At 36.2% G+C, this 19,396-nt stretch overlaps 1 protein-coding gene across 5 annotated transcripts in view; it reads left to right on the top strand.

Annotated features, from left to right (window-relative positions):
• septin9a (septin 9a) overlaps positions 1–19,396 on the top strand; it is a 103,444-nt gene that overhangs the window by 41,294 nt on the left and 42,754 nt on the right. For 4 of the 5 annotated variants that reach the window (XR_010894632.1, XM_067382168.1, XM_067382170.1 and 1 more), the window contains one exon: positions 3,162–3,842. Coding sequence is in view for 4 of the 5 variants with exons in the window: in XM_067382168.1 (XP_067238269.1) it covers positions 3,162–3,842 (681 nt within the window). In the remaining variant the exon portion in view is untranslated. Of the gene's footprint in view, positions 1–1,956; positions 2,020–3,161; positions 3,843–19,396 lie in introns of those variants that run through there. The other variant, XM_067382171.1, reaches the window with a different exon arrangement.

Below are 19,396 nucleotides of genomic sequence, written 5' to 3'. Positions count from 1 at the left end.
CACGGGTTGATATCTCATAATTACGGTTAAGACATGGTGTGAACAGCATAATCTCATTGTTTTGGCTCAGGAGGAACTGTAAAAGGTGGCTGCTGTTTGTTTACATCTGTCTACAATATGCTGATGACGTCTGATGTATGTGCAAGCAGGTGCACAGAGGTATGGAAATACATATGTTGACAGGGCATTGTACAATTGCATTTGGACCTAATGCAATGATTGGATGAACATTTTTTTTGAGACTTCCACAGAAGACATATGTACATTTTTAAACATTTAGACCACTTCTATTATTGATTGCGATCAGGATGTGAAGAGAGTCCAAACCAGTATAACAAAAAGTGTTTATAAAAAAATCGCCTACCCTACCTTTAAGTTTTCAAGATGATTTGAGAATAGAATTAGCCACCTTTTGCCTAAGATATGCCCAAGATATTCATATTTTGTCCCATGCCTTCATATCTGATGTGCACAAACAGCAATCGTGTTTTTCTCATGAATATGGCTGCCAATAGTACTTCAAACACTGATCCTCTCCCACACTGAACTTAGATCCAGCTTTGAATTTGATGCCTTGAAGTTTGTATGACAAAAAAGCAAGAATTGCAAGGGCCCTTTGCATCTAACCAGCGTTCATTGACTCGAGAAAAACAAAACTTGCTAAACTTTGATTTCAGAGTAGCTTCAGAGAGATAGCAACAAAAGGTCACAGTAAATAGAGATTATACTGTTTATTTTGGCTAATGTTCCAAATCTTACTAGGCCAAACTGCTGTTTCAGTTGTTTCAGTCATGAAATAGTCGCTGAGCTTCAAAATCATGTGCTAAAATGAGGCACTTGGTAATATGTTACACACGTCCAGTAAATTGCAAGAACCAGCATGAAAATGAAGGGATTTTATTTACAAAACAGCAGAGACAAGCAGCCATACCATTCTACAGAAGACACAGAGGGATGTGTGGGTTAATGTTTGTACAGACCAACTGGATGGGATAGCAACCACCTGCTCAGAAATTAAAGGCATAGCGCTGCTGTTGGCCATTACTTTGACTGCTGTGTCTGTACATGACTCGAGTGTCTAGAAATTTCCTGGGGATTAGTAGAGACAAATGTCCTGAGTGACCAAAGATGCCATTGTGTGTCTGTTTCTGTCAAGCACCACACTGCAGATAATTGAAAAATCTAATCTTAAGGCTCTCCAGCTCTAGTTTCAAAAACTCATCAATGTTTGCACTCTTAGCTATGGAGGAAAACTTTTTTGTCTTGATGCAATGCCAGCAATCTCTCTGTAGTGTAAGAAATGAACCAGGACAAAAAAGCCGAAAGTTACAAAAATGCCCCTGATGCATCATATGTAATGGAATTATTTTCTATCAATTATATAACAACTTATACATTTAGCTTTCTATGAATGTGACATTTATTTCATTATACTGTATTCTTATTTGAGTTTTTGTAGGTTTTGCTCCTCTGCACACAGCATAGTGACCTAAAATTACCTCATAATTGTAATAAAAAAAAACCCAAATAAATAAAAAAAAAAAAACAATACACTCCTACTGCTTTCTAAGTGAACAAGGAATTCAAGAAGACAAGTAAAGAAAGTCTACTTTTTTTTTTTTTTTTTAAATATTAAAAACAAGATCTCTGGCCACGAAAATATATTATAGTTTAAGAACCCATATTGCATTGATGTACTTATAGAATATGAGTATTTTCATACTCTTTTTTTTAGAATATCATGATGTTGAAACAGTGGGCCAAATAAATTGTGTAAATAGCCGAAAAATATAGAGCAGAGATCAGATATACTAATCTAGACAACGTTTAACTTTAAAATGATACAATTTGAAATATGATTCGCCGAATAAATGGAGGAAACGGCAGATGACTCGTTTTCGCGAGTAGACTCTTTCAAACAGTTCATTTCAAAGAGCCGTTAAAAAAATTGATTCAGTGCTCATTTTACGTCATTGCGTAATTACGTCCCTCGTGGTTTCTGAACGCTCGTGTAAACAAGTAGGTAGGATATTATATATATTGCTGTTTATTAGGTTTTTTTTCTTCAGTTTCGTTTTATGAATACCTAAGCCTGTACAGTCTGAAATATCTGCTCTTAAAACAGAGTCATTATAAATCTAAAGACAGTGTTTGCAAACAGTATTAAAATTCCTTTAGGCCTAAGTTACATCTCTTGGCTGAAAATGTTTCGAACATTTAAATGATATTTAATAAAAACAAAACTATTTCGTATGCATTGCGCTGTCATCAAATTAATTCATATATATATATATATATATATATATATATATATTAAATAATGATTCTTAAATTTCTTAAATCTGTAATATTTCTGCTATTCTGTTAAATTAACTTACCTCATTCAAATCCTCGGTTCAGTCCTAATCTTGTCAGCTCGCTCATCATCACAAGTCAGATCTAATGAAAGAGGCTTTTCTCTGTTTAATGGTTCGGTTTTTGGCTCCCGCTCGGACCGATTCAATGAACAAACCTTTGTGAGCCAACCGATTCATTGACTCAAAAGCACGATTCGTTGAAGAATCGGATATGGCGCTTTAGGTCAGGTGATAATTGCGCTTGCGTCAGGTGAAGGCTGTGTTCTTTTAGGCGCGAGCGCTCTCAAGCTGCAGATATGTTTACGAAACATTTTAAACGTGTGAAATCAGGTATTTTAAAATACAGAAATCCAAAAATTGTGCTTATATCAAGCAGACAAGTACTCTTTAGCTTTATTTCCCCTCCAGCGCAAAAGAAACCTTTGTTTCAGCGTCTTGTTACATTTGTTATGGAGATGAGTGTGACCCTGCGAACTTTGTTTACAATTTTAACCAGTAAAAAAGGTTTCTTTTTCTACCAGTGCACTCAGAATGATTGACTGGCGATTATATCAGTCTGGCTTCTTTTATTTTTTTATTTAGCCCTATTGGCTATATTTTTTTAATAAGGCAACTCTTATGCTCCTTTTTAAAATATGATTCAGTTTTAGGTTTAAGTTAGTATAAATCCTACCTAAACATACTACAAATAATTAGTTTAAGTGTAAATAAATGTATTTAGTTATCTATTTTAAGTAGGTTTTCTGTTTTAAGTTTTGAAAGTTGCTGGTTTTTATGCACATATTTGTTTATATTTGTTCACAGCACTTAAGAGGTCCTTTGAAGTGGAGGAGGATACATCCACAAACCCTTCCCCTATTTCCCGTAGAACAACCAACCCTCTGCGTTCCTCCACCTCTTCTGCAAGCAGCCGCTTCTACGACTCGAGATCCCTCAACTCCGAATCCACCTCCAGGCACGCTTCAGATTCGTCCTCCAACCAGCGCTCTCCAAAGTCCAGCCTGCGCCGCATGGAGTTATCAGGGGGCCGCATCCAAGACGCTGGGTCACGCAGGACGGAGATCTCCATCGACATATCCTCGAAGCAGGTGGACAGCTCACCCAGTCCCGGTATCGCCCGCTTCGGCTTAAAGAGACCTGAGGTCTCGCTCCAGAGTAAAGCCACAGATGTGCCAGTTCACAGAAGGGCTGAGGGTAACCACAGCAGACCCCAAGAACCTCCAACACCTCCTAGGAGAGCCGACCCGCCAGTATCTACGTCCCGGATTCCCGAGCTGTCCCAGAAGCGAGCAGAGCCTCCCAGCCCTCTTGAGATCTCAGCTCCATCTAGACGGCCTGAGATGCACATTAACAGACAGCTGGACACACCGTCTCCTGCGAGGGAGTCGGAGAACAGCTTCACCTCAGCAGCCAGCATCACTCCTACCTTTAATGAATACAAAACCCCTCCATCAGTACACGAAGCCCCCGCAAGGCCTCTAGAGAGTAAGTCGCATGTGATTTTTCATTTCTAAATTGCTGTCTGGCTAGTTGCCTACATGATCTGGATCTGATGTTTACACTGTTAAGTGCACTTGGAGTGCCTGCTGCTGAGGCAGTTTCATATGCTCTACAGAGTCGGTTCATAGGTCTGAGTAAAACTATTTTGCTCTTTTATAGTTAAATACAATTTTTCATTACAAATTATGTAATCAGCATAGCAATTTGAGCAAAAAGTGAAATTTTTCACTGTGTGCTTCAGTTTTAGCAAGAACACCGACCGTCTGTAAAAAGTAGTTCGCATGGTGAGACAGGAATAGTTGCAGGTTGTGATAGATGTGCCGAAAGGTACACAATGCTAAAACAGCAGCTAACCCCTAACCCTACTCCACGCCTTTTGCTGCACTAAATTTGTGCAGTTAAATTAATGCAATTAATCACAATATTTTTTGGTATTTCGTCAAAAATTATAATTTGACCACAGAGTGTGTTTTTGTTTGTACCTTGGCTGCTTTTCATATTCTTCATTTTCTATGTGGTGGTTAGCTCAATGTAGAGACAGAAAGTAACTTCCATTAAATTTATTTTTGGGAGGGCATTTTTATCTTTTATAAGGCTGGCCACACACTTGAAGATTTTAAAGGATTAGTTCACTTTCAAAAAAAAAATAGAAATACACACAAAACACATCCATAACTGGCTTTGCGACTAACTGTACAAAAATCCGAGGTATATTTTTACAGATTGCTGAAAGCTATAGAAAAAAAGAAGCAAATAGGTTGCTGCAATTCACAGAAACAGCTGTACTCCAGGAAACAAGGATTTGCAGTTATCATTTTGTCAAAATGTTGGATTTTGAGGTAAAACTATACCCTATATATTGTATTGTTATATATTGTGTTGACAATTCATCAATTAAATATTTTCCATCTTATATTCTGCATAATTGGGTGTTTTTAAATAAACACTGATTAAAAACTATACAAGTTTCAGGGCTGGACGATATAAAGAAATATATAATATTGATATAAGTGATCACTCCGATTTAAACCTACCGATATTGTAGTTATATAAAATATCACAGGCAGATTTGCTTTATGTATTTCCCCAGCGTCGAAATCACATATAAATATCAGGAAACACGACTCCTGGCTGCATGTCAATATCCATTGATTAAGTTTCTTTGACATGTCATAAGGAACACTTTCGAACCCAACCTTTAGTATTATCGTTTGTTTTCCTTGTGTTTTTGCTGTTTCCCCTACTAAATCCAGTCACGCAGCAGCTCTTTTGCCACTCAGTCCCGCATTCTGGCGGGAAAGTGACGTCAATGCATACCCTCTATTCAAGTTACGAAGAAAGTGTAAACTGGCGTTGCTATTTTCATGCACTAATTTTGTACTTAATATACTAAAAATTCTACTTCAGTACTTCTTAAGATAATCTTAAGAACATCTAAGTGTACTCAACTGTGCTATTTTGAGACACCATGAAATATGAACTAAAAAGTGCTTTTAATATACTGTCTCTGTATTTAAAAAAATATATTTAGAAATCACTTATAGTACATTTGAACCCATAGTGTACTACAAGTGGTAACTAAATATATTTTTTTAAATACAGAGACAGTATATTAAAAGCACTTTTTAGTTCATATTTCATGGTGTCTCAAAATAGCACAGTTGAGTTCACTTAGATGTTCTTAAGATTATATTAAGAAGTACTAAAGTAGAATTTTTAGTATATTAAGGGTGCGTTCACACTTGTCATGTTTGGTTCGATTAAAACGAACCCTGGTGCGATTGCTCGGTTAGTGCAGTTCATTTGAACATGTGTGAATGCTGCCATCCGAACCCTGGTGCGCACCAAACAAGTGGACCAAGACCGCTGAAAAGATGGTTCTCGGTCCGCTTCCAAACAAACTGGTGCGGTTCGAATGATGTATGAACGCAACACAGACCAAAGACATGTAAACAATACAAAAACAGGAAGACGAGACCCTAAAAAGGACAGAATCCTCACGCATGTCGGTTTTTCCTGTCATGGTCGCGAGTTTGCCCATCACACGCGCGTCTCCATGCAGCAGATAATTTGTGTGTGTGACGGATGGATTCCCGCCACTGTTTTGACTCCTTTACACATTTTATAAGCTCTTCACGAGTTCCCAGTTGGCCAAAATACCATCACATGCAGGCTACACACCGCTACACACACACAAGCGCATTTATCTCAGCACACAGAATTGTTTTGGATGTTCGGTAAGTTCTGTCTCAAAATAGGCAATACGTCATAAAATCCGACCAATCACGTTGTGAAAGTATCCCTATGCCTTAAGGTTCGGTATCTTTTGGTTCGGTGATAAAAATGCCAGTCTTAACGCTAATCGGACCAGGACTATTTTTTTTTTTTCTTCTTTGGTCCGGACCAAATGAACCAAACAAACAGAACTACAAGTGTAAACGCACCCTAAGTACAAAATTAGTGCACTTTAAGTACATTATTGAAATGTATTTTTTTCACCTGGGTTGTGTAGTGTCATTATGATCATTTAACTGCTCCCGATTGAGATGGAGCTTCCCCCCTCTCAAATTGTAAATATTAAACATGTTTGATATTTACGACTCTTGATCGGGCTGCCTCTGATGCGGTACCTGTGATAGCCAATGAGACTGAGCAAGTGTCACCAACCGGATGTTGCATGCTTCTAGCTGAAACTCGGCAGCCACAAACATGCCAACTGAGAAAAAGAGATTACCCATATTCCCTTTTTTTCTATTTTGTTTTTCATTGTAAAGCAGAACGCGAGGCAGGAGAGCCTGCTGACAGCGTCGATTGTCCTCCTTTTTTTTTTTTTTCTTCTCAAGTCACGTTTGATCTCGTAAGTCTCCATGAGATCTTGTCACTATGAAATCGTTCCTGCAATCAACAGGTGTGTCGCAGTCTGGTCGAATTATCTAGTGTGTGCATTCAGAGGATTATAATGCTAAAAATCGGTTGAAACTGTCATTATGTCTGTGGTTTTAAAATCGGTTAAGATTTGAAAATCGTCTCGTGTGTCCCAGGTCTAAGGTGGCTGTTTTTCTGTACTTATTAAATCTATGTGTCATCTTTATGCAGTTTTTGTTCGGTTTTTGCGAAGTGAGTGACGTACTCGATTATGTCATCTCACACGTTGTTAAAACAACAATTATGATATCATTGTGGACAATATCCCACACCCCTATTTTTATGTGTTTATAAGATTTTAAATCCCAGATTTCCTTTCATTGACTCAGACTTTTGAACCCCACTGTATCCACAGTCAGTTGTATTGGAATCGAGGTGTGCCAAAGATTTGTGTTTTGAGAAGCAGGGGCCCATGAGAACGTCTTCTTCCTAAGCACTCTTCAGGTTGAGCAGTGATCAAATCACACAGAATCCAGCATATGCTAATGGTAAAAACAGAAACTCCTCATAGGAAAGAATGTTGGAGCTGTATCATAAAGTGAGATCAACTGATCTGATGCATTGTTTTAGAACTGGATCAACACTAAGATTATCAAGATTCCTTTTAGGCAGTAAAAAAGAAATATGAAAACTTTCCATATAATCATATCTGCTCTACCCTCACACAGACAGGATGGCTGTTAACGTGATCAAAATTTGGTGTTGCTGTTTTAAAGATGAACGTAACCCTAGCAATGGCTATTTTTGCACTCTTTGTACTGGAAAGGCTTTTTTTTCTGGGGTCAGTATTAGTTATTCTGAGTGTAACACTGGCTTAGAAACCATATTCCATAGTCATGACTAAAAACTGCATTGAGCCAATCTAGGAGAAGGTTAGTGAAGCTGTAAAGCACCAAATAAAGAAGCATTTATGTAAATCTTGGACACAGAAACTAATAGTTTTTCTCAGCCTTCTGCTCTCTTGGACTTGTCATTAACTTTCTATATTGTTCTCAAGGTTAAAGAGATGGTAATGAAAATTCTGTCATCAGTTACTCATCCTCTAATGTTGTTCCAAACCTATAAGACGCAGCTTAATCCAAGATGGACAGATTTAATTTAGGCTTTTACTCAAATATAACTACATCAAGCACATAAAATATGATCAGTGGAATAGAAACTCAACCGTACATGGTTGACGTGGAAGAACAAAGCTTGCTGGTTCTCGCACATCAAGCAAGCAAGATTGACTTTCCATTTTTGAAGCGTTTTAGTTTTAGTGATTGACTTTCAATGGAAGGACAGAAATTTCTCAGGTTTCACTAAACAGTGCTTCATTTGTGTTTTGAAGACAAAGTCTGAAAGTGTCCGGGTTTGGAATGACGTTTGGAACGACATTATGATGAGTATGTGATAGCAGAATTTTTATTTTTGGGTGAACTTTACCTTGTTTTTCTATCTGTTACCAAGTGCTTCCCTTGCTAAAGATCTGTTCCTTATTGGTGTTATTGGTCCAAGATGTACCCTCATCAGATTCCATATTTGCATATGAAAGATAAATAAGTCTCTGATGACTTTCCTCCCCCCTCTGGCACAGTTGTTGTGGGTCAGATTGTGAGAACAGGGCCTTGCACTCTAGCTACGGGGCTTGTTGGTTTGAGACGCATGCATGCAGCTGGTGGGTGTGACTGTCCAGATCTGGAGTTCATAGAATGTGCTGCATAAAAATAGACACCAAATTTCAACTTTTACAATGAAGACTGTGTCGTAAACATTGTAGACGGCATCTGATGTTTACTTAGAAATGGTCCATTGACTGCATCGAAAAGCAAGCGTATGCTTTAGACACAATGTTTTTTTCTATTTTGGTTGTTTTTGTGGGTGTTAGTGTCTTTTGCCCCAGCCCAATTGTCCTTCTCTTGAGTTTTTGAGTGTAAAATAGGACAGAAACACTGAAAGCGATGGAAAAGCTTTTCAGGATGTGATCCAGGAAGCATGCGGCACATTTGGGTTTAATTAGTGTTCCTGCACAGCCTCAATGTGGATGTAGTGAGCAGAGCCCTGCTAACACAGCCCAGATAAGGAGAGGCAGAGAGAGATAAAGCACTTAGTGCCAGGCAGGCCAAATGAGTCTCTGTTAAGTGTCTAGATGAGGTTTATTTAATTTAATTTAATTTAATTTAATTTATTTTATTTTTTACAAAAAAAAAAAAAAAAAAAAAAAAATAAAATATAAATAAAATATATTATTTATATATATATATATATATATATATATATATATATATATATATATATATATATATATATATATATATATATTAGTCCAGTCCAAAAGTTTGGAACCACTAAGATGTTTAATGTTTTTAAAAGAAGTTTCGTCTGCTCACCAAGGCTACATTTATTTAATTAAAAATACAGTAAAAACAGTAATATTGTGAAATATTATTACAATTTAAAATAACTTGTTTTCTATTTGAATATATTTGACAAAGTAATTTATTCCTGTGATGCAAAGCTGAATTTTCAGCATCATTACTCCAGTCTTCAGTGTCACATGATCCTTCAGAAATCATTCTAATATGCTGATCTGCTGCTCAAGAAACATTTAATGTGTACAATTGTACAAAATATTTGTGTACAATATTTTTTTTCAGGATTATTTGATGAATAGAAAGTTCAAAAGAACAGTGTTTATCTGAAATCTAATCTTTTGTAACATTATAAATGTCTTTACTGCCACTTTTGATTGATTTAATGCATCCTTGCTGAATAAAAGTATTAATTTCTTTAATTTCTTTTCAAAAAATAATATAAATAAAAATTCTTACTGACCCCAAACTTTTGAACGGTAGTGTATAATGCTACAGAAGCTTTGTATTTCAGATAAATGCTGTTCTTTTGAACTTTCTATTCATCAAGGAATCCTGAAAAAAAAAAAGTACACAACTGTTTTCAACATTGAAAATAATCATAAATGTTTATTGGGCAGCAAATCAGCATATTAGAATGATTTCTGAAGGATCATGTGACACTGAAGACTGGAGTAACGATGCTGAAAATTCAGCTTTGCATCACAGGAATAAATTAATTTGTCAAATATATTTAAATGGTACACAGTTATTTTAAATTGTAATAATATTTCACAATATTACTGTTTTACTGTATTTTTAATTAAATAAATGTAGCCTTGGTGAGCAGACGAAACTTCTTTTAAAAACATTAAAAATCTTAGTGGTTCCTGTACTGTGTGTGTATATATATATATATACTCCAGTTTTAAAAAAAATTAAAGTGAAATGATGTAATATGATGATGCAGTTCAGTGATGCGATGCAGTTCATTTAATATGACGCAATTGTGATATGAATCATAAAACATCATGCATTGATTCAGGATATTCATTTTTAAAAAACACTTTTGTTTAAAAAAAAAAAAAACACTTTCTTTTACAGAATTTGACCGTTATAACTTTAATTTTGTAATTTACATGCCAGTTTTGTAATTTACAAGGTGGGGGATGTTTAGCAAGAGCTAAGTTTAGCATTTGCTCTTTGTGTTTAATTAACTTAGCTCCATCAAAAAGACAGCAGTAGAACATATTTTTATATTTGTAAAATTTTATATGGGAAAATGTATTGTTCAAAATTTTATTTTACTTTTTTTAAGAAATTAATACTTTTATTCAACAAAGAAGCAATAAATTGATCAAAAGTGTCAGTAAAGACATTTATAAATTTACAAAAGATTTCTGTTTCAAATAGTTGCTGTTCTTTTGAACTTTCTATTCATCAACGAATCCTGAAAAATGAAAATATTAAGCAGCACATCTGTTTTCAACATTGATAATAATAATAAATATTTCTTGATCAGCATATCATCATATTAGATTGATAATGAATTATTTCTGAAGGATCATATGACACTGAAGACTGGAGTAATGATGCTGAAAATTTAGCTTTGCATCACTGGAATAATATAAAAAATATTAAAATAGAAAACTGTTTTTTAGTGGACTACTTTTTTTTAAATTGTAATGATATTTTAGTTTTAGGTTTATTATATGTTGTGTCATGTTATTAATCTATTAAATTACACATGATTTTGTTTTAATTTCTTTAAAAGTAACGGAATGCTTTAATTATGAACAATTGATCACCAATAACTAGACATTGAATCTATTGTTTGTTCTGACAGTATTGGATCAATTGGCTGTGTGTTGCCTTGATTTATGTATTAATACCAGAAGCTGGTGTCATACCTCTGATATTGCAAAAGTTATTCCAGGTCACACTCTACATGAGTTTGGGAAAGAAAGCTTTGCTTTTGCTTCTGATACATGACCTTTAACAGATAATGAAGAGGGCTTACTCACTAGTTTCTGGTGTAAATCTGTGTTACTCATGAACAATTTGAGCATTCATTGCATGAACAGTGACTGCTGGATGACTTGATTGTGACCCGTAGGGATGAGAGGGAAATGAGCTTTCACAATGAGCTGAACAGAATGACACATTTACCAGGTGACTGTTCGTCTGTTTCTGCCATCCTGCCTCATGAATTCCCCCTGTGAATGTTAGTGGGATAATTCCTTCTGATTCAGAAGATCAACCAAAAAGAAGTTGAGTAAAGTTCTATCAGTAAAGATATTGTTATTGAAAGTTTCTTCATTAACTATTTTGATTGTAATATGTACCATGATTAACATTCCAAAAACATTTTCCAATCTTAATGATGATCATATTTACTTTAGTGAATATTCTGCCGTGGGAATAGTGCACTGTGAGGTCAGTTTATTGCAAGTATCTTTTTCTCTATTTTTATTTTACAGTATATCTCTTTCTTTCTTTTTTTTTTTTTTAATATATTACATATTAGTCAGAGATAGCATGCCTTTTTGAGTAGTCACAGAGAAATTTGTGAGAAGACCTTCAGTGATCTGCAGTCGTTGAGTGTGGATTCCCTTCTCCCTCAACCCTGGGGCTAATGGAAAGTTATATCCCTGCAGGGACTGACTCTTGTCATGCCAATTTTCTCTTAAATGAGGTGTGACCTCTGATTAGACCCCAGCTAGCCGAGCAGACCTCTTGAATTTGTTCTGCTGATACAGGACCATCAGCAAGCATTTGGAAATTGGATTTGCATATTGCAAGGGATGTTGTGGCATTAAGAAATATTGTGCAGGTTGCAGACAGCCTAAAGCTACACCATAACGTTTATTACCGGGGGATAACGGAGCATTTTAATGTCTATTTGTTTCATATGTGGATGTTTTTTCAAATATCTGCAATGCATCTTTGGCCCTGTGAACTTAAACTCTCTTAAAACACTTTTCACAGTCTAAGAGTAGGTTATCTGACTTGGCCCCTAAAAAAGTCCAACTGTAACTTTTGTGAAACATTTCCAGCTTACATATTGTGCATGTGGTGTAAATTAAATTTGAAGCATTTTTTAACTTTTCATGACTTTGCATAACTTGACTATTACAGCTGGATTGGAAGTTATGCTTTTTCTTTTTTTTTTTTTTTTATAAATATTCTCATATGTATGTTTTAGATTTAATGTGTTTTCATCTCAAAAATTGTGTGTAGTTGAACAAGCACCACAGAAAAGCTCTTGCTTTGTTGGCTTTATCAGGAAGTGATCTAAAGTGGAGTTCATATTCTTACAAAAACACAAACTCATGCGCACATTCACACAAGCTTCCTTCCTTGAGCCATCAGCTGTGACAGGCTGACCTTGCTCTATTTCCTTTGGACTCAACATGGTAAACGGTGCAGAACTGCTCCCAGCATTTGCAGGAGCCTTTTAAGTTTGCTCATGGGTGTGTTGAAACTATGACAATTGTTTCCAAGGAACTGGGGACGGACAGGGAGAAGGTGTCACATTTAGGTCATCACTGTCATGCTGCTCTTTACTCAAGGCTGAGATGAATGGGGAAAGAGTTACTTTAGTGATTCACACATTGTTCAGACACGTTTACCTCCTCTTTTACTTAAGTGACCTCCACCCTGACTTCAGGAAGTAGTCTGCCCATATCCATGTGTTTTATAAGGCCAAAGCCCTTTAAATGGCATGCTAATAGTCTGAAGTGTTTTAACCCTCTGGAGTCTGAGGCTGATTTGGGGCTTGGAGAAGTTTTGACATGCCCTGACATTTGTGCTTTTTTCAGTTGTTCATAAACATATTAATGACAAAAGTGTCATTACACTGTATTCAGCACAAACTAGGCTACAATAATATGTGAGGAACATGTATGTACATGTTTTTATTTTTGAAGGAATAATGTTTATGCGTGGTTATTGAAAAAACAAAAAACTTAAGTCACTGAAATAAGGCCAAAAAATATATAATAAATAATATAGTATATTAAATCTGTGTTCACAAGACTTCTGGGTATTGGAGGTTGTAGACTAGAGTTTTTGCCTCAATTATGTAAAAATTATGCTGCCTACTCTTTCATATAAAACAATATATTGATTTAGTTTTTGTAAGACACTTTTTGTCAAGAAACACAGTATGCGTGGAGGCGTGAATCTGCATGAATAATGGGCCATTTACACCTGAGAAGACAAAATAATCACATAATAATGACCTGAAATGATTTGCATATTAATGAGGCCTTTCAGTGAGGTAGGCTGTGAAAACCCTCTGTAATAATGTCTCAGCTCATCATAAACAGCAATATTGTGAAATATTATTACAATTTAAAATAATGGTATTCTATTATATTCTTTAAAATATAATGTATTTCTGTGATGCAAAGTGTCTGAACAATTATGTTACCTCTATGGCATTTCATATAGGCTTTTAGCTTAAAAGCATGCACATTTGGAGAAATATTGATGGATTCTTATATATTTGTCAATTTTCTATACTTAGAAGTAATATTTATTGTCATCACTATGAGTGCTGGATACTGTGTTTTTAATTCATACTTGCAGCCGGAGGGTGCTCTGTACACCTTTAGGCCACAAATTCATATAAAGAAGAAAAGAAAACAGGAACTAACGGCATGTTTTCCAGAGATCGCTAACCATGGCTTTAACATCCAAGTAAACACTTTTCAAGACAATAAATACATGATTGAGACGATGTACATGTATTGCCTCTGAATTTGCGTCTGAATAGCGCTGGCTCCGTGGGCGTGGCCACATTAGCGGATAATGAGCTGAATCACAGACTTCTGACATTGCTCTCTTTTCATACAGATTACATAAACACAGAATGTTTGTTTTCGATTTGACTTGCACGATTTAAAATGACATCTCAACGTTTCTTTAGACATAAGTGTCATTTTTCTGTCATTAGTATTCATAAGTTAGTTCATTTTCTGAGAACTGTCAGATTGGACTTCGTTCAGAGGGAGAGGAGAGATCACGCATCATGTTAGTTTTCTTTATTTTACAAAAAGCACAACATTGTGTTTTTACTCTGAGTGTACACAAATAAAAGAAGACATTATATAGTTTCAATTGATATATTACTTATGTCTCTATGACAAGAAATGACGGAGTATTTTAAGTCTGTTTTGCTGCAATGTGAAAAAAATCCTGCAAAACGCGCCGGCACGTTTTCGGACCTCATGGAGGTAAAGATATGTGCTTAAAGGGATAGTTCACCCAACAATGAAAGTTCTTCATGATTTGCTCACCCTCATGTTGTTCCAAACCTGTATGACTTCCTTCTGTGGAACTGATCTGTATCTATAAATCTAAGTATTAGAGATTACTATGCTTACTATGGCTGAAATCATTGACTCTGAACCTTTAAGTTCTTTTAAGTGGGTTTTGATTCCAAAGACAAGACTAAAATTTGAAGATTACTAAGATTCCTAATTGAGTTTTGTGGTAATTGTCTTTGGAACTTGACTTAAAATGTAGGTTAAATTGCTTTTTTGTTTTTTGGTTTTGGACAGAAAATTGTTTACTTATTTCACAAACAGCAATGAAATATGTGATTCTAAGCCCCCACACGTGATTTAATTGCTGAACACACGCAGCCACACTTTTGACAAAGGTCAGGTGTGTGCTTGTGTTATTCAGCTTGAGGGTGGTGCTGTGTTGATTTGACAGGCTTTAAAGGGGTGGTTGATTATGATTTCAATTGTTTTAACTTTAGTGTGTAATGTTGCTGTTTGAGCACAAAAAAACATCTGCAAAGTTACGATGCTCAATCCAATGGGAGATATTTTCTTTTACGGAAATCGCATTTTAAGGACTACAACAAACATCTGGTAGGGACTACAACAAGCTTCTTTCCAGGGTGGTGACATCACAAACACCAAAATTTACATAAACCCTGCCCCTGGGAACATGGAACAAAGGGGTGAGACCATGTTGGGCTGCTTTAGAGAAGAGGAAGAGTTGCTGTGCTATTTTCGTTGCAGAGCTTCAGTGTTTACATCTGAACAACGGCTCCGTATTTGCCGGTTCCTGCGTCAGCATCACACGCATGCGTCGTGCTGCTCACGTGACCAGAGGTGGCCAATACTGAGCCGTCGTTCGGACGTATTTTATGTATTTTAAAATAGCGTGGCAGTATGACAGGGAACATATGAATTTGTTGAATAAAGTCATTATTTTTGTTTTGTTTTTGAGCACACAAAAATATTCTCATCACTTCATAATATTAAGTTTAAACCACTGTAGTCACGTCGTCAGTTTTAGTCTTTTACCGCCACTCACCGAACATTTCATTTTCAAGCTGTTTCGAAAAGTACATAAACCAACGTAATAAAACATTGCCAGATCAATGTTTCTGATAAAACTGAACAGGCTGTTATCTCCAACTGCGCCACTCACTGGACTTTGAGAGTGTTGCACAATACACAAAAAGCAATGCAATATCAGCATCTAAATGGATGTCCCTTGCCAAACTCTCAAACACCATAAAGGTCTGGATTCTCAGAGCAATGTTTTGACAGCATCACATTGTTTATACATTTTGAGAAAGTCAACCTTCGAATGTTTTACTTTTAGTTGTCTTTGCAAATTAAAATTATATAGCAAGTATTTTAACTTCAAAAAATTACAGAAATCACCTGTATTGTCGAAAAAATTGTTTAGTGCAGACCATCGTCCGCTACTTCACCTATAAGTGCACTAGATGATCATGCATCTTTTCTAGAGGGCTTAAAGGAGTGAGTTCCTGAGAGGAGTGGAATGCTTGGAGCGCTCTTAATTTTACTGTGTTTGGCACACACTTTCTCCTCAGAGAGCCCTGCGAATGTCAGCGATGGGATGATCTAGAAGTTTCCAGCCTTTTTTTTTTTTGCTTTCTTTTTCTTGTGTGAGAAGTTACCGAGGAGACTATGAAACAAAAGAGAGTGAGAGAGGGTGATCTAGAGGTTAGCGCCACTCATTGATGCAGAGGTTAATTTCACAGTTTGCCAAGCAATCAGAAACCTGTGCTTTCAGGCCTCTGTGTGTCACATTTCAGCTTCTTCCCTTCAGCTGTCTGGTCAGACATAAGCAGATTGAAAATAAAAGTATATGTTCAGATTTTTAAAAGATTCATATTGATCTCATTTAAGGCTTCACCACATCAGCAAATATTTCCTTTTTTTGACACACACACACACACACACACTGTTGGATGGCTGAGTTGGCTTTGGTTGGTAGTTATTACTCAGTCCAGAACTATTCCCGTGAATAGTCCCCTCCCTCAATAACATTTTGTGTGTCTCTGAAAAGGTGCTGGCAATATTTTCCAGCTACATCGATATCAATTTAATTGAGACCAACTTTAGGCTCAGAATGTATTCAGAATATAAAGAATAGGTTTATTTATGACTTGCCTGGTGAGAGCAAGTCAAATACAGGATGTGGTTTTGATGGCTATTCTGCATGGTTACATTTCCGCTCATAAGTAATTTCAGGTTGAATTCCTATTCGAGTTGCAACTGTGAGCTACGTCATCAAAGGACCTCTCACTTGCTCTCTCGCTCTCTGCAGCTGCTTTAAGTGCCAGTAGGAGTCACTGTTCTACACAAGTCTTACCTTTTTCCATCAGGTGAAGATATTAGGCCATATTTCAGTCATTGCAGTTCAACAAACCTGTTTTTGAGATCAGAGTTCTGTGATATATGATTCACTGTGGTATATATGCACACTGAACTACTTAAATACAGTAGCTTTTTCATTTGTAGACATCCCTAACAATATCACTGTATAATGTGATGTTGTGCCATCGTGTGGCCTCATTTTTCTCCATTCGAACACATCTGCGGGTTTTGCGGCGTTGGATGTTGACACTGACTCTAATCTTACTGTCAACACAGCCAATAAAGCAACTTTTGGCCAAATGTGGTTTCAGGAGCTCTTTTGGTGAGATAGTGAGCAGATGTCTTGTTCACTCACTCTGTACTCACAAATAGGTTCAGGTCTGGTGTTTCTAGAGCAGTGGTTGTGTGTGTTTCACACAATTTTCACAATTTCTACTTTTACAAAAAAAAAAAATAATAATAATAAGAAAATATATATACATTATAAAAATTCCCATGCCCATTTTATTAATTAACATGAATTTCCAGATTTTAAAAATGAGGCCACCTCATATATCCAGTTTTTTCAAGACTGTTGGAGCTCTGGTTCTGCAAAGAAAAAAAAAATAGTTGAGAGGATGAATTCAAATAAGAAAAAATCCATTTGAATGCTTGTTTTGTCTAATTTTTAGTCATTTGAGTCGTCTTGAGTCCCCCAGGATTAGAACCACTGGTATAGAGATACATATGCGTTTAAAGGGTAGATGGGTTATGTAGGATCAAGATGAAAACGGTGCAGTTTGCTCACCCTTGATTATAAATCCTCTTCTCGTTTAGTGTTAATTTGAGTAATCATCTTAATTTGATTATACTTTGATACTAGTTATTGATACTGAAACTGTTATGGATAGTGTTGGGAGACTGAAAATGTTTGCAGGGCTTTGTTTCATGTTGGTTTAAGGAAAAGAATAGGTGCGTTTCAGTGCAGAGGGAGTAGCCTGTGATCTGTGAGGTCTGTGGTCTTTTAAATCACAAAAATCATAGAGAAACCACTGTGGTAGAAATTTTAATTTTGAAATATCCCTTTAACTCACCCTACATGTGCTTCCCTCAGGACCACGTCACACACACCGCCCTGTGAGACGCCTGCGTGCTTCATTTGAAATGGACTTTTCTGTGGCAGCTTTGAAATGCTAATAGCAAGAGTTTATTTCTCTTTGGTCGCCTCCCCCTCGATTCACACAAACAGTAGGAGTTTACATAGTTTTGATACATGCTGAATCTCAGCTTATGTGTGTGTGTGTGGATGTTTTCTTTTCTGTCATCGGTTCTATATTAACTCTTGATTTATTCTGATTTGAAGCTTCACTTTTTCTCCTCTCCCACAGAAAGAGTTGATCCTGAGGTCGGTCAGTCAGTAGTTTTTGGCTTGGCCGATCAGTGGTTTTCAACTGGATTTGCTTCTGAACCTAGAGTTTACATTAGGAATTAAGAAATGACCCAACACGCTTACTAATCATGAAGTGAATGAATGTTTTTAAAACCAAATATTGAAATTTTATTTTATTTTTTTTTCCCATAAAGCTAACAGAACAAACCTGACAACCATTTCGGATCGCAGCCTAGCAGTTGAGAACCGCTGGCCTAGAATAGATCTTTGATCCGAGGGAGACGTTCAGAAATGGAAAGCGGTCTAGATGCAGCAGTTTTCCTAAGTCATCTTCCAACAAGGGTTCACATGTCTCCTCCTCAGGCTCTCTGTGCTGGAGAGAACAAAAGAGCTGCTGTGTGGTGCGGAAGTGGTGGTGGTTTCTCGTCTGCATGAAGCATGCTGCAATTCTGGACACATGGTGACAAACAGGCCTTTGACTGCATCTGACTCTGTTTTCTCTAACAGCCTCCTCACCATGACTCTACATTCCCAATTGCTCTGGAAAACAGGGCGGCAGCCGCCCACTGAGGTTTGCTGCTCAGTCAGTGTTTCCCATGTAAAAGGTTAAAAAATTAGGATATGAATTTGGAGTTTTGCTCTGTTGTTGTACTTCAGCGTGTTGGTATGTAAATTTGAGATTGTTTGGCAGACCGTCATGAAGCTTATCAGAATGATTCAGTGAACTTTTTTCAGCTTGGTTTTGGCCATCTTATCTTGTGTTGCTGGGGATATAAAATCTGAAGTGTATGTTTTTGATTGTTTTTGAAAAATATAAAACATGACTGTGGTCTGGGCAGTCTTTTTAAAGAAACATATTTAATAGAGGAAAAAAAATATTAATATTTTTCACTACACAATTTCTTTTAAAAAAAACAGTTTACAACAAATAATTTTTATATATTTGTAATTTGCAATAAAACTACATTTTACAAAGATTCTGTAACTCTATGACCACTTTAAATGCAACCATTTAACGAATTTAGAGCGGCAACTAACAGTTTTGATAATTGATTAGTTGGCAGATTATTTATTTGATTAATCAATTAATCAGTTAAAAAGCCCAATTTTATTTTTTATTTTATTTTATAGACAACACGCTATTCCATATCCTTCCCAGTGCTGTCCTTCAAACAAATAGCTGAATGCTATGAAAACATATATAGTGAATATATCTGTCCTTTTGCTTTACATAGCTATTCTGCATATAGCATAGATACA

Source organism: Chanodichthys erythropterus, chromosome 3, assembly GCF_024489055.1.
Source record: "Chanodichthys erythropterus isolate Z2021 chromosome 3, ASM2448905v1, whole genome shotgun sequence".
NCBI classification, from domain to species: domain Eukaryota; kingdom Metazoa; phylum Chordata; class Actinopteri; order Cypriniformes; family Xenocyprididae; genus Chanodichthys; species Chanodichthys erythropterus.
Note: the sequence above shows the minus strand (reverse complement) of the source record. Positions and strands in the feature narration are given on the sequence as shown.